This window comes from Gymnoscopelus braueri, assembly GCF_963280865.1.
Source record: "Gymnoscopelus braueri genome assembly, chromosome: 18".
Classification (NCBI taxonomy): Eukaryota; Metazoa; Chordata; class Actinopteri; order Myctophiformes; family Myctophidae; genus Gymnoscopelus; species Gymnoscopelus braueri.
This window is the reverse complement of record NC_137618.1, coordinates 17,221,815-17,235,083: the sequence shown is the minus strand read 5'-3', so window position 1 is coordinate 17,235,083 and position 13,269 is coordinate 17,221,815. Positions and strand designations below refer to the sequence as shown.

The 13,269-nt window shown below is 38.3% G+C and overlaps 1 protein-coding gene across 2 annotated transcripts; it reads left to right on the top strand.

The window, feature by feature from the left end:
- The first annotated feature begins 2,113 nt into the window (after positions 1–2,113).
- Positions 2,114–12,634, top strand: LOC308106028 (uncharacterized protein). 2 transcript variants are annotated; one of them, XM_080457024.1, is made up of 8 exons: positions 2,114–2,219; positions 3,934–4,198; positions 4,387–4,521; positions 4,731–4,883; positions 10,790–10,827; positions 10,930–11,218; positions 11,528–11,581; positions 11,701–12,634. In XM_080457024.1, exons 2-8 carry the CDS (start codon positions 3,937–3,939, stop codon positions 11,940–11,942), a joined length of 1,173 nt encoding a protein of 390 aa, XP_080313150.1. In that variant the 5' UTR covers positions 2,114–2,219; positions 3,934–3,936; the 3' UTR covers positions 11,943–12,634. The 2 variants fall into 2 exon arrangements, with proteins under 2 accessions (XP_080313150.1, XP_080313151.1); XM_080457025.1 differs by lacking the exons at positions 10,790–10,827; positions 10,930–11,218; positions 11,528–11,581; positions 11,701–12,634 and adding exons at positions 5,270–5,314; positions 5,424–5,829.
- Positions 12,635–13,269: the final 635 nt, after the last annotated feature.

Sequence of the window (13,269 nt, the reverse complement as noted above, 5' to 3'; positions counted from 1 at the left end):
TTTGTATTTACTTTTTTTTTTGTCCATTCACACAAAAATGTTGGTTCTTAACTTCTTATGCAGCTCTTTGGTGTGGTTGAGTTGCCATATAGCACTGCTGCTGTACGAAGAACCTGCAGCCCCTGTATGGTTCTCAGAGATTCTCTTTTGGTTCTTCAGCAAAGTTTAGGCACATCTATTGGCTCTAAAGCACATTCAAGATAGGTGCTATGATTATGAGCCAAAGAAACACCGTACCATTTTTGTTTAGTGTGAGAGATGATCTATTGGACAACTCATTTCTACATGAAGTTCATGATACATTTGACCACTCCTGTAACTTAGATATACTCTCTTTGTTATCTTTTGGTCATCAGTTTCCTCCCATAGCATGAAAAAAGCAAGTAGTGTCATAAGCCTGTGCAGCACAAACCCTATGGTTTGCAAAACAGACCACAGACCCATAGAGTAGACTATCATGCTGGGGCCCATTAGTTTGTACTGTATGTATTTGTTAGATTGACTGATCTGCTGACTGATGTGCTTCCACTACTTTTAAGTTTCCAGTGAGACAGGACAGACAGGACAGGGCAGACCAGACAGACCGGACGGACGGACGGACGGACCGACCACAGGTAAAGGGTAAAACTGGAAGCCAGAAAGCTGAGACAAAACAATGGTTTATGAGTTGTGTAGCTATCAACTGCAAACCTTTTAAAGGTTTATGCAACACGGGCACTATAGAATTAAAGACAAAGTGATATCTTGAAATGGTACGTACACAAAGATATTGCAATGCAATGCTAATGTTTTTTATTCCAAATAAAAAACCCTTCTGCCCACTGCCACTATATACAACAAAACAGACCTGTTCCCTGGCATGCTGCTCCACAGGCCTTCAGGCTCCAACACCTATTAAAAGAAATATCGTTAAATACTGTAAAAATGTACAATATACCTATATGACCAAGTTGTCATATGGTTGGACATTGATACCATGCAGTCCACAGACCTAATGTGGAGGAGAGACCACCCAAAATAAATGCATTTTTAAATAAATACAATAGGTCTATGGAATGTTATGGACTATTTTGCTCATGTGTAATCCCATTTTACTGTGTGTGCAAACAAAGTATAGTTGCACACTTTGTTTACACTAAGGACATGCTGTATGTACAGTATCATTTCCAGTGGGGCTGACCAGTGGTGTAAAGTAACTAAGTACATTTACTCAAGTACTGTACTCAAGTAAAAATGTTAGGTATTTTTACTTTACTGGAGTATTTACAAATGTCAGTACTTTTAGGCCTACTTCTACTCCACTATGTCTCAGAGGCAAATATTGTACTTTTACTCCACTACAATTATTTGACAACTTTAGTTACTACTTACTTTTTAGATTTTGATTATTATTACAATACATACATTAAGCACTTCAGCCCTAAATTTCGGCCTTCTGAAAATAGTGAGCTTGTAGATCTGCAATTTTCTAAAGATTTGTATACATTTGAAAACTTGTGAAATGGGACATTCTGCAGAATGAGTACTTTTTACTTTTGGTACTTTAAGTACATTGATGCCAATACTTTTGTACTTTTACTCAAGTACATTTTTAATTCCGGGCTTTTACTTGTAACAGAGTGTATAATTGTAGTATTGATACTTTTACTTAAAGTAAAACAATGCAGTACTTTTTCCACCACTGGGACTGACCCCTCACAGAATGGGTAATGCATGTAGCAGACCTTGTATTGAAATGTACTTTCCTGTGCTTTTTTTTGCAAACTGCTAATAAAAGTATTCAACCAATCAAGTAAAAGTACAGAAAACTGGAAATAATCCAGTAAAGCAAAAATACCTCAGAATTGTACTTAGTACAGTAGGCCTACTGTACTAAGTACAATTCTGAGGTATTTTTGCTTTATACTTAATATTATTATTAATATACTTGAGTAAGTGTACTTACTACTGACTTTACACCACTGTTTGTTTATTTAATAAAACTCTTGGTGGTGGCCCCCGTGGCCCTAAAAGCGCCCACTCATTGCCTAATATGAAAGTTGAAAGATAAAAAGGGAAGGGGAAGGGGGAAGAACGCAAGAGGAGGAGCAGTAGTAGCCTATTTACTACACAGTACACACACAGTGAAGGAAAGTCTGAGATAAGAGACACACACATCTGCATAGGCTGATCCTCCCACTGGAAACTTTATTCAACATTTTGAACACCTTGAGTCTAAGGTAAGCTATTTTCTCTGCATGTTCTGAGTTCTGACTCTTTTAAAAGTGATAACGTGTAAACACTCGAGTGGGTGTGTGGCATGTTTAAGAAGTTATACTGTAATGTACAGTTCAGCCTAGAAACTTACTGTAGCCCTGAAACATGACTGTCATATCATGACCGTCATGGAGGAAATTCAACCTGGTGTTTGTGTTTTCTCTATTTACAGCCCGTACATCTACATAAACGTTCAGATTTCAAATATAAAGTACTGTCCTCATGGCCAAGGATGTTACAATACTGTAGGGGTTCTTATAAGTACCCGTATCTTCCGTATTGTTCAATAAAAAACATTTTAATTCGAACGGTGGCCATTTCCTCTGCATTTCCTCCATATGCTTTCAACTATGTGACCCTATCGGTTGGGAGGTGTACTGCACTCTGATACATTATAACTATGAGAAAATGGCCACCAATCGGATAAAAATATTTTTTATTGAACAATACGGAAGATACGGGTACTTCTGAGGGCCCGAACAGAATTGCAACATCCGTGGTCATGGGTTAAGAAATGTATGTTTGAAATTTGAACGTTTATGTAGATGTACGGCCGTAAATGTTGAAAGTGCAAATACCAGGTTGAAGTTAATCCATTGACGGCCATGCAGACGACCGTCGTGTATCCATGGCTAAGCCTATAGACGCTCTTCTCGGCCAACCCGGGGCGGCCTACTTATTTTCATTATTTTATCATATCATATATGGGTCATTCTTCATGTATAGAACCATGTGCACATCCATGATCCATATCCTATATGTTACATGGTGCATTTTTGTATTAAAGAGTCACTTTCAACATGTTTCAAAAGTATAGAAAGCGTTTGTTTTGACATGTTAACGCCAAAAGAGAAAGTGAAAGTAAAAAAAGTGTTCGTGACTCCCTTATGGGGCATTACATTCCTTTAGCTTAAGCCTTTAAAAATGTCATTTACAAAATTATTTTTCAAAAATGTTATTTTCAAAATTATTTCGAAAATAGCTCATCTAGACGCTCCACATGTTGCAATGCAAGCTTGTGTTATTTTAGAACAAATTGAGAAAGAAAGCAAAAACATTTGCCTATATTGACACATGACATGCCCAAAATAGGGTTGACAGGGATCAGGGTTAAGTTTGATTGATTGACACCTTCTGGACAAAATGCATTAGGCAAAAAATAAAGTGCTCTCTAGTGTGTCTCTGCAGTGTGTGTGTGTGTGTGTGTGTGTGTGTGTGTGTGTGTGTGTGTGTGTGGTTAAGTTTTGTCCAGACCAGAAGTTCCTGTTTTATCAGTTTCTCAAGGGACTGTATAATCAGGGAGGACAGGGGCGAGCAACTGACCAGTTCACACTTGTTGGGTGCACGGCTCTGACATGAGCAAGAATTCCTAAAGACTAAAACAAATAATATATTTTAAAAATATGATTTGACAGTGCACAGATTTACATGTGCAGAACTTGCCACAAGAATGCCTGTTTCACATTTTCCCATTTGGAACCCTTCCTCATATGCAAACAACGGAATGTGATACCACTTTGCTTTGGGCAACAGTTGTCGTAAAACCATGTTAAACAACAGACAGACTTTAAAACATGTCCGAATTGGGATTTTAAATATAGTGTGTTTTGTTTTTCTCTTTTAAGTGTCTTAGAAGTATCATAATATACTAACCGGTATTTTCTGTTTTTTCCCCAGAACATGGAAAATGTAAAGTCAATACAGGTCCAACTTTGCAAGTGGCTTTCAACCGATCCTGATCACATCATTGAACAATGTGAGGACATCTTATCCAAAAAGCAGGATAAGATGCTACAGCAGCAAGCTGTTCCTTTGGAGAAAATTACTCTTCTTTTGAAGATGATCATTGATGGTGGAGAAAGCAAATGTCAGAACTTCTATGACATTCTGTTGAAGCAGGAGGCTCACTATCCAGAAATGCAACACTTTTTCAACAAGAAAGGTAAAAGTCAGTCTCACTCATTGCTGCTGTCACTTTTATTTGAAACGACTCTTATTCTGTTGCTAGTTCAAGCCAAGTATAGATGTAAATGAGCTTTACTGGGGCCAGCTGGGCTAATCTGACATTCATCAGTTACTGTTGTTATAGTAATATAGTTATTCTTATTGCTGCTCTTTTGTCCTTTTTAGGATCACCAAGACAAACGGTCCTTGCTGATGCCGGGAGTATTGCTTCTGCCCGTCAACTTACGGGTATCAAAGCAAATAATTTGAAAATGTCAGTAAAAGTAAATGGCATCCAAGGAGAACAGTCTGCTCAGCATGGTGAGTTTTGTTATGAAACATCTATACAGCAGAACGGTACTAGCCTGGAATCCAGACTGAGGCGCTCGTTCAGCGTTTGTTTGTGAGAAACAAAAATCTGCCGAACGGAGCGAATGAGTCTGGATTCCAGGCACGTAACGAATGTGCAAAGCTGAGTTGCCCCACAGATAAGTAATTGTCTTGTCCTATTCTCGCTCTGTTTCTGTCAGGCTGGACTGCTGGACAACCTCTAGCACAATGCAATGCATTCAATAACAGTGTTGCATGTGCAGATACATTGACAGATGTTGATGTTGGTGGTGACATAGACTTCTCAGTGGAGGTGAATACCGTGCAACCAGCCAAGAGGGTTTACCCTGCAGGTAAGCTACCAATCACCTTTTCTACACCACTTACCAGACATTAGCATGTATGTATTCATGTATGTATGCTGTACGTTTGTATGCACACAAGCTGATCAGTATGCATACATAATCACAACTCCCCTTCCAATGAGGAAAGAAAGAAATTAAATGTCATTCTTTGCTTGTCAGCTGTGCCTCATCCAAAGAAGACTATGGTCTTATTTTTATTTAGATTATTTATTAATCTAAATAATCAGGATTATTATTTCATCCAAAATCACCTATGATGTCTGAAAAAAATGTCATGTAATTAGATTAATTAATTAATATTAGTTTAATATTTAACTATAATATTAATCATGTCTACACACTGCAATGAAGGCTTTCACTTCTCTCATCCACAGGACCACCTGAACCAAAGATCACGAACATCAGCCTTTCTGTTCCAGGTACAGACCGATTCTCTTCACAAGATAACCATATATACACATTTTTCTTTCAACTTACCAACTTGAGACATCTTATTTATTGTAGTGTTATCCTTTGATTTGTGTAAAGACAAACAGGCTTTCTTCATCAAGAATCGGGGGGCGTTGGTCAAAAAGGTCAGGAACGGGGATTCCATCGTTGATGATCTGATAAGTGGGGGGTTCCATGCTGAATTGGCCGCCAAAGTCAGTGCTGAGACCACAGACCCAGAACGCATGAGAAAGATCCTTGACAGTGTGACCAGCAAGGCATTAGCAGAAGTCCTGTTCACCGGCCTACTTCAGCATCAAAATGATGTCATGATGGAATTACTGGGATAAAACCTTCCGATTAATTCAGGGATATGTCATACATCTTTTATAGCCTATCTGATACAAAATATTCCAGGGATCACACACACACACACACACACACACACACACACACACACACACACACACACACACACACACACACACACACACACACACACACACACACACACACACACACACACACACACACACACACACACACACACACACTATATTATTACATTTATACATTCCAAGTGATTCAGTCAGTCAGACCAGTATTCTCAGCAGACTGCAGTTTTACCTCTGTTTATGTTTCTGCTTTTAAGCTAGTAAGATAATGTATAAATTGAGATGTAAGTACCCATGGAATAATTGGGATAATGTACAATGAGATACTCTATATAGACCGCCGAAGTCTGACGTCATTTACACATCCTTTGTTTGTCTACCTGGTTTGCAGTTTTCCACCCCCGTTCTGAATCCCATAGACGTATTGAATATCGCGTCAAATAAGAACTGTGTTCCAAAAATAAACACATGACCCCGGCGGGTTGACTCTTATGGATATGAAGCATCAACTGACGGTGAGAAAACGCTAATGTTACTTCCGCCGAATTAGTTACATTTTCGCCAGAAACAGACTGTATCAAATATAAGTGACTGACTATCATAAACGATAGAGAACCTCCTCCCTGACAATAACGCCGACACGCGGTGTTTATTTTTGGACCACAATTCTTATATGAGACGATTCTAAGATGACCCAATGTTATTCTCCATAGAGAAATTACTTCCGCAAACCTGGGGATGAACGAGTGACGTCAGGACTTTGGTGCTCTATGGGACCCAGACATTGTGATGCAGGCCTCACATAGCACCACTTAAGGTTTATTATTGGTATTTAGTTGTTATTTTTTCATTTTTGTCATGCGTAGGACATTTAAAAATGTTACTGGCCGCATTATCTGATGCATTCACTATTCAGGTTGTATTCTTATATGGGAAAACATTTTCTAAAGAAAATAAAAATATGATAAGGTGTGACATTCTGATGTTGTAGTGAACGTTTTGGTCTACATTTGAAACATGTAACTAGAAAAAACGCTGTTTTGTGTGTTCAATCCATACTGCCACGTCCAGGATGATTTAGATTGTAAAAAGGACCACTATGCTAAATAAAAACAAAGATATAAAACAAGCCTCCTTTGAGTATGGACTTAATCATTTACTTTATATTTTTCATATTTAGTTGGAAATAGTAGAAAGAGTATATGTCTAATGTTATTTGTACCTATATTGGCTTCATTTTTAAGTTGTTTTATTATAGACTCTCATTCCCAGAAAATGCTTTAACATGCTTTAAACTCTTTCAACTGAATAGAGAAAATTCTCCTCAAGACCCAGTTCTGTGGTTTGTCTTTAGGAATTAGAACACAAATGTTATTGCCATATTAATTATTAAATCAGGTGAGGGAAAAATAAAGTCCCACTTGATTTAACAATTAGAACAAGCCCATACCATAGGTATTAGAGATAAAGTCATGCTGTCCTCATAAAATGTGTTATTAAATCATGATCCACATCTCCAGCCCTCCATGTTACAATCTCACTTGTAATGCCTCATGTAATGCCTGAGCATGCAACCCCACAATGATTTTGGAAAGATATCTGCATGTGATATTGTAACGGTCCTGAAGAACAATGAAGGCCCTAAAGCAGGCCTGGGCAAATAATTTTGGTTGTGGGCCACATACAGATACAGAACAATATAAGGATTCACAGGCCAAACAATATTAACCTCTCTGACCCCCACAGTCCCTGTTTTGGGCATAGATAGGTGACAATGTTTGAAAGCTTTCTTGCTTTATTCACCAGGGGTTATTGAGGTAATCAATGTGAACAGGTCTTCTAGGATGCCGATGAGAAAAACAGCGCGTGCGTACCTGCCTGCCAGCATGCGTGTGTGAGTCCCTTCTCTTTTGACTTCCAAGTCAATGTTCTGCAGCCTTGCATTGAACCTGGCATTCTGCTGGCGTGAATTCAGTATTAGGGCAGGGGACTGGTGAGGAGGAATGGAGAGGAGCTCCAGAGAGAGATGGCACACTGTGAGGTTGTTGCTGCTATAATAAACCTGACATGAACTTAGACTCTGTCTTCACCCCTACCCGTAAACAACTGCACTGGCTTCCTGTTCAATTCTGCATCCATTACAAACTCCTCCTTCTCACCTACAAATGTCAAAATGCCCTTGCTCCACAGAACCTCTCAAGCCTACTCCATAAACCGAGCCGGTCACGGACCCTGTGGCCCACAGACTTGGACCTCCTTGCTGTCCCCAACACAAACATGCGAACTTTCGGGGACAGAGCCTTCAGTGTGGCAGCCCCCACCCTGTGGAACTCCATCCCAATAGGGATTCGCCATGCTCCAACAATGGACTCTTTTAAAGCTGCCTTGAAAAGACACCTATTCTCTCAGGCTTATGGCATATAGTTGTTTGTTGTCTGTCTGTTTGTTCATTTGTCTGTTAGTTGTTCATTGTTCTGATGTAAAGCGTCCTTGGGTTTATGAATGGCGCTATATAAATTCAAGCTATTATTATTATTATTATTCACACAGCTTGGAATTCTTGTTCACTATGGGGGAACCTGTTTTTTCCCCCTCCACCAACAGGGCGGGTGACTGCATCAATGATGCAGGGCGGCTTTTCTTGAAATGGCATTGGTGGAGCTTGTATGACAAAGAATTTCACCCACTTCTTTACTCCTGTAAACCTGTGATGTGACAATAAACTTGAGATGAATTGAGTTGTGGAGTTACCCGCTAGAGTTTATTTACTCAAAAATCTTGGTGGCCCCCGTGGCCATGGGCAGTGGTGTAAAGTAACTACATGTACTGTACTTAAGTACAATTTTGAGGTACTTTTATTTTACTGGAGTATTTCCAATTTTTGCTTCTACTCCACAACATCTCAGAGGCAAATATTATACTTTTACTCCACTACAATTATTTGAATACTTTAGTTACAAAACATTCATTACCCACTTCAGACCTATTTAAACTTTTATTATTTGAAAATAGCAGATCTACAAACTAACAAAGCTTGTAGTATCTGCTATTTTCAAAAGATTTTTGTACATTTTAGAAAAATATGATAACTTGTGAAACGGGACATTCTGCATAATGCGTACTTTTACTTTTGGTACTTTAAGTATATTTTGATGCCAATACTTTTGTAATTTTACACAGGTAAATTTTTATTACCGGACTCTTACTTGTAGCAGAATGTTTCTACATTGCAGTATTGATACTTTTACTTAAGTTGAAACATAAAAAATAAAAAGGGAGGGGGTGGGGGGAGGGGGGAGAACATAAGAAGAGGAGCAGCACTCAGCAGCAGTATCATTTACTACACACGCTGAAGGAGAACCAACCAAGCAACACACACATCTGTAGCCAGGCGGATCCTCCCACTGGAAACTTTATTCAGCATTTTTGTTCAGCTTAAGTCTCTTTAAATCTTGTGTCTGTAACAACTTAAAGTCTAAGGTAAGCCATTCTCTCTGTTCTGACTCTTTTAAATGTGACAACGTTTAAAAACTCGAGTGGGTGCGGTACGTTTAAGAAGTTGTGTTGTATAGCCACTTAGCCGAGAAATATGACAGTCATTGATGCACTTTCTCCCTTTTTGGTCCGTACATCTACATAAACGATCAAATTTAAAATATAAAGTGCTTACCCCATGGTCAGGGATGTTACAATTATATACGGACCCTCAGAAGTACCCGTATTTCCCGTATTGTTCAATTAAAAAGCATTTTAATCCGATTGGTGGCCATTTCTCCGTATTTTCACCATATCCTTTCAACTACGCGACCCTATTGGTTGGGAGGTGTACTGCTCTCTGATACGTTATAACTATGAGAAAATGGCCACCAATCGGATTAAAATATTTTTAATTGAACAATACGGAAGATACGGGTACTTTTGAGGGCCCGTACAGTATTATAACATCCTTGGCCACGGGGTAAGAACTTTATATTTTAAATTTGAACGCTTATGTAGATGTACGGGGAAAATATGGAGAAAGTGGTTCATCCATGACGGTCTTGACGACCGTCCTGTGGTTAATAGACACTATTCTCGGCCGACCAGGGCGGCCTATTTATTTCCATTATTTTATCATATTGGTCATTCTCCATTGACAGAACCATGTGCACAGTGTAGTGCACTGACACATCCACATCCTATATGTTTGATGATGGTGCATTTTTGTATTATAGAGTCACTTTCAACTGTTTCAAAAGTATAGAAAGAGTGTTTTGAGAAGTTGACGTCAAAAAAGAAAGTGAAAGTAAAATAGTGTTCATGACTCGGGCACTCCTTAGCCTTAAAAAAAATAGCTCATCTAGAAGCGCCACATGTTGCAATGCAAGTTTGTGCTATTTTGGATTTGTTTTAGAACGTTTTTTTTTTTAAATGTCAATGTATTCGCCTATTGACATGGCCAAAATAGGGATCACAGGGATCAGGGTTAAGTTTGATGGATTTACACCTTCTTGACAAAATGCATATTATACAAAAACGTATAATATGCTGTGTGTGTGTGTGTGTGTGTGTGTGTGTGTGTGCGCGCGCGCATGTGCACGTGCGTTCAGTGTGGGTAGGTTTTGTCCAGAAGTTCCTGTTTTATCAGTTTCTCAAGTTACTGACTGTATGATCAGGGAGGATAGGTTAACTGACCAGTTCACACTTGTTGGGTGCATGGCTCTAGCCTGGTAAACCCTCCCTCCGGAAATCTCAATTCCATTTCATTTCAGGAGTGAATGAAATGGAATTGAGATTTCCGGAGGGAGGGTTTACCAGGCTAGCATGGCTCTGACATGAGCAAGAATTCCTAAAGACCCCCTTGCCTTGACAAAAAAAAAGTTACAGTTAATTCCTCTTTTAGGTATGATTTGACTTCCTCATGGTCCAGTATGCAAATAAACACAACGTGAAACCACTTTGCTTTGGGCAACGGTTGTGGTAAAACCGTGCACACAAGCTGATCAGTATGCATACATAATAAACGCATGTATAAGGATGCAATAATTTGTAACAGCATTCATAATCACAAATGTCTTCTTTTCTTGACAGCTGTGCCTCATCCAGAGAAGACCATGGCTTCCACTCAGGTAGATACTCTAGGTTTACTTGCAAATAGCAACTCAAATGAAGGTGTCATTGTTACAATTGTTGCATATTGAAAAAAAAAATACCTCTTCTAATTTCTATAGGGCTCGTCTGTGACCATATTGGTCGCCAACAAGATGAAACTTGTCGAGTGGCTCAGCTCAGATCTCCACATTGTACAGCATGCACAAGCTGCTGGAATAATTGATGCAAGAGTTTATAAAAAACTGAAGAATACAGCACAGCCAGAAGATGCTTGTATTGAACTTATTGATACAATGACTAATAGAGGAGAGGGACCGTCATCTCAGTTCCTTGAACTTCTAAAAAAAAAAGAGATTTGCGACACTTATCCACAACTCAAGGAATGGAATTCTTCTTTTGCGCTGCCAGGTAAAAAATAAAGAAGCTGATTCTTTGTGCCTGGTGGGTGTAATATCTACTTTGTTAGACTGCATAATTCATTGAAAGTATGAAAAGTTTAGATTTGATGTCTCTCAGTTATGAAATTGCCATCTTATTTGGTCAGCTGTTGCACCTTACAACATTACACAAGGATTAATAACCAGAACATAAGGATCAACAGCTACTACTTTGATGTCTGGAAATATTTAATGTAATTAGATCATTTAATATTTAACTATCATAATATTAGTGTCTTCTACACACTGCAATAAAGGCTTTCGCTTCTCTCTTCCACAGGAACCACATCTTCCACATCTGAACCAAAGATCACGAACAGCCTTTCTGTTCCAGGTACAGACCCACTCTCTTCACAAGATATCCATAGTTCCATATATACACATTTTTCTTTCAACTTACCATCTTGAGATATCTTATTTATTGCATTATGTTATCCTTTGTTTTGTGTAAAGACAAATTCTTCATCAAGAATCGTGGGCCGTTGGTCAACAAAGTCAAGAACGTGGATTCCATCGTTGATAATCTGATAAGTGAGGGGTTCCATGCTGAATTGGCCGCCAAAGTCGGTGCTGAGAACACAGACCCAGCACGCATGAGAAAGATCATTGACAGCGTGACCAGCAAGGCGTTAGCAGAAGTCCTGTTCAAAGCCCTACTCGAGCATCAAAATGATGTCATGCTGGAATTACTGTGATAAAACCTTCCGATGAATTCAGGGATTTGTCATACATCTTTTATAGCTGATACAAAATATTCCAGGGATCACACACACACACACACACACACACACACACACACACACACACACACACACACACACACACACACACACACAATATTGAATTTGTACATTCCGACCAGCCAGTCAGACCAGTATTCTCAGCAGAATGCAGTTTTGCCTCTGTTTATGTTTCTTTGGAAGCAGAAGCTTTAAAGCAAGTAAAATAATGGATAAATTGAGATGTAAGTACCAATGGAATAATAGGGATAATGTACAATGAGATAATATATATGGGACCATGCTGTAAACCAAGACAATTGTGATGCAGGCCTCATGCACCACTTAAGCTATTGGTATTTAGTTGTTTAGATCTTTTGTTTAAATGTTATTTTTTTTGTCAAGTGCAGGACATACATTTTTTTTACTGACTGCATTATCTGATGCATTTAACTATTCAGGTTGTATTTTTATATGGGAAAACAAAAGACATAAGGTGTTAAGGTGTGACATTCTGATTATATTGTAATGCATTTTTTGGTCTACAATTGAAACTGTAACTTGAAAAAGGTTTGTTTTGTGTGTTCAATCCATACTGCCATGTCCAGGATGATTTAGATTGTAAAAAGAACCACTATGCTAAAAATAAAAACAAAGATATATAACAACCCTCCTTTGAGTATGGACTTCATAATTTACTTTATAGTTTTAATTTTTAGTTGGAAATAGTAGAAAGAGTATATTTCAAAAAAAATAATGTTATTTGTACCCATATTAGCTTCATTTTAAAGTTGTTTTATAGACTAATTCCCAGAAAATCTCATGCTTTAATCTCTTTCACCTCAAGACCAAGTTCTGTGGTTTCTGTCTTTGGGAATGAGTTATGTTGTTCATAAATATCAATTGCACTGTCTTTTGGGATAGCAATTGGGAAACCAACCACTAGAGGTCACAATTGATCAAGTTTTATCTCAAGTTGAAGCCATTTCAAATGAATGCTATGAAATTCTTCATGTGTTCTAGTATCCTCAATCATTCTTTATGAACTTGCCAAGATACAATAGTGCAATAATGTAGAATAACATTTAGGCATTTGGGGAAAGATTCAAAACCGTTTTTTTCCCCAGCAGTCCTCTGTCAACCGTTACAAATGAATATAATAAAAAAAATATATATATATTCAAAGATTTGCACAAATGTTCAAGATTCTTCAAAAATAGCTCATAGCGCGAAAGTCGGTGCTGCGCTATGAGCTTGTATATCTGCTATTTTTGAATAGCCCAAAGAAATCTAAAAATGACAC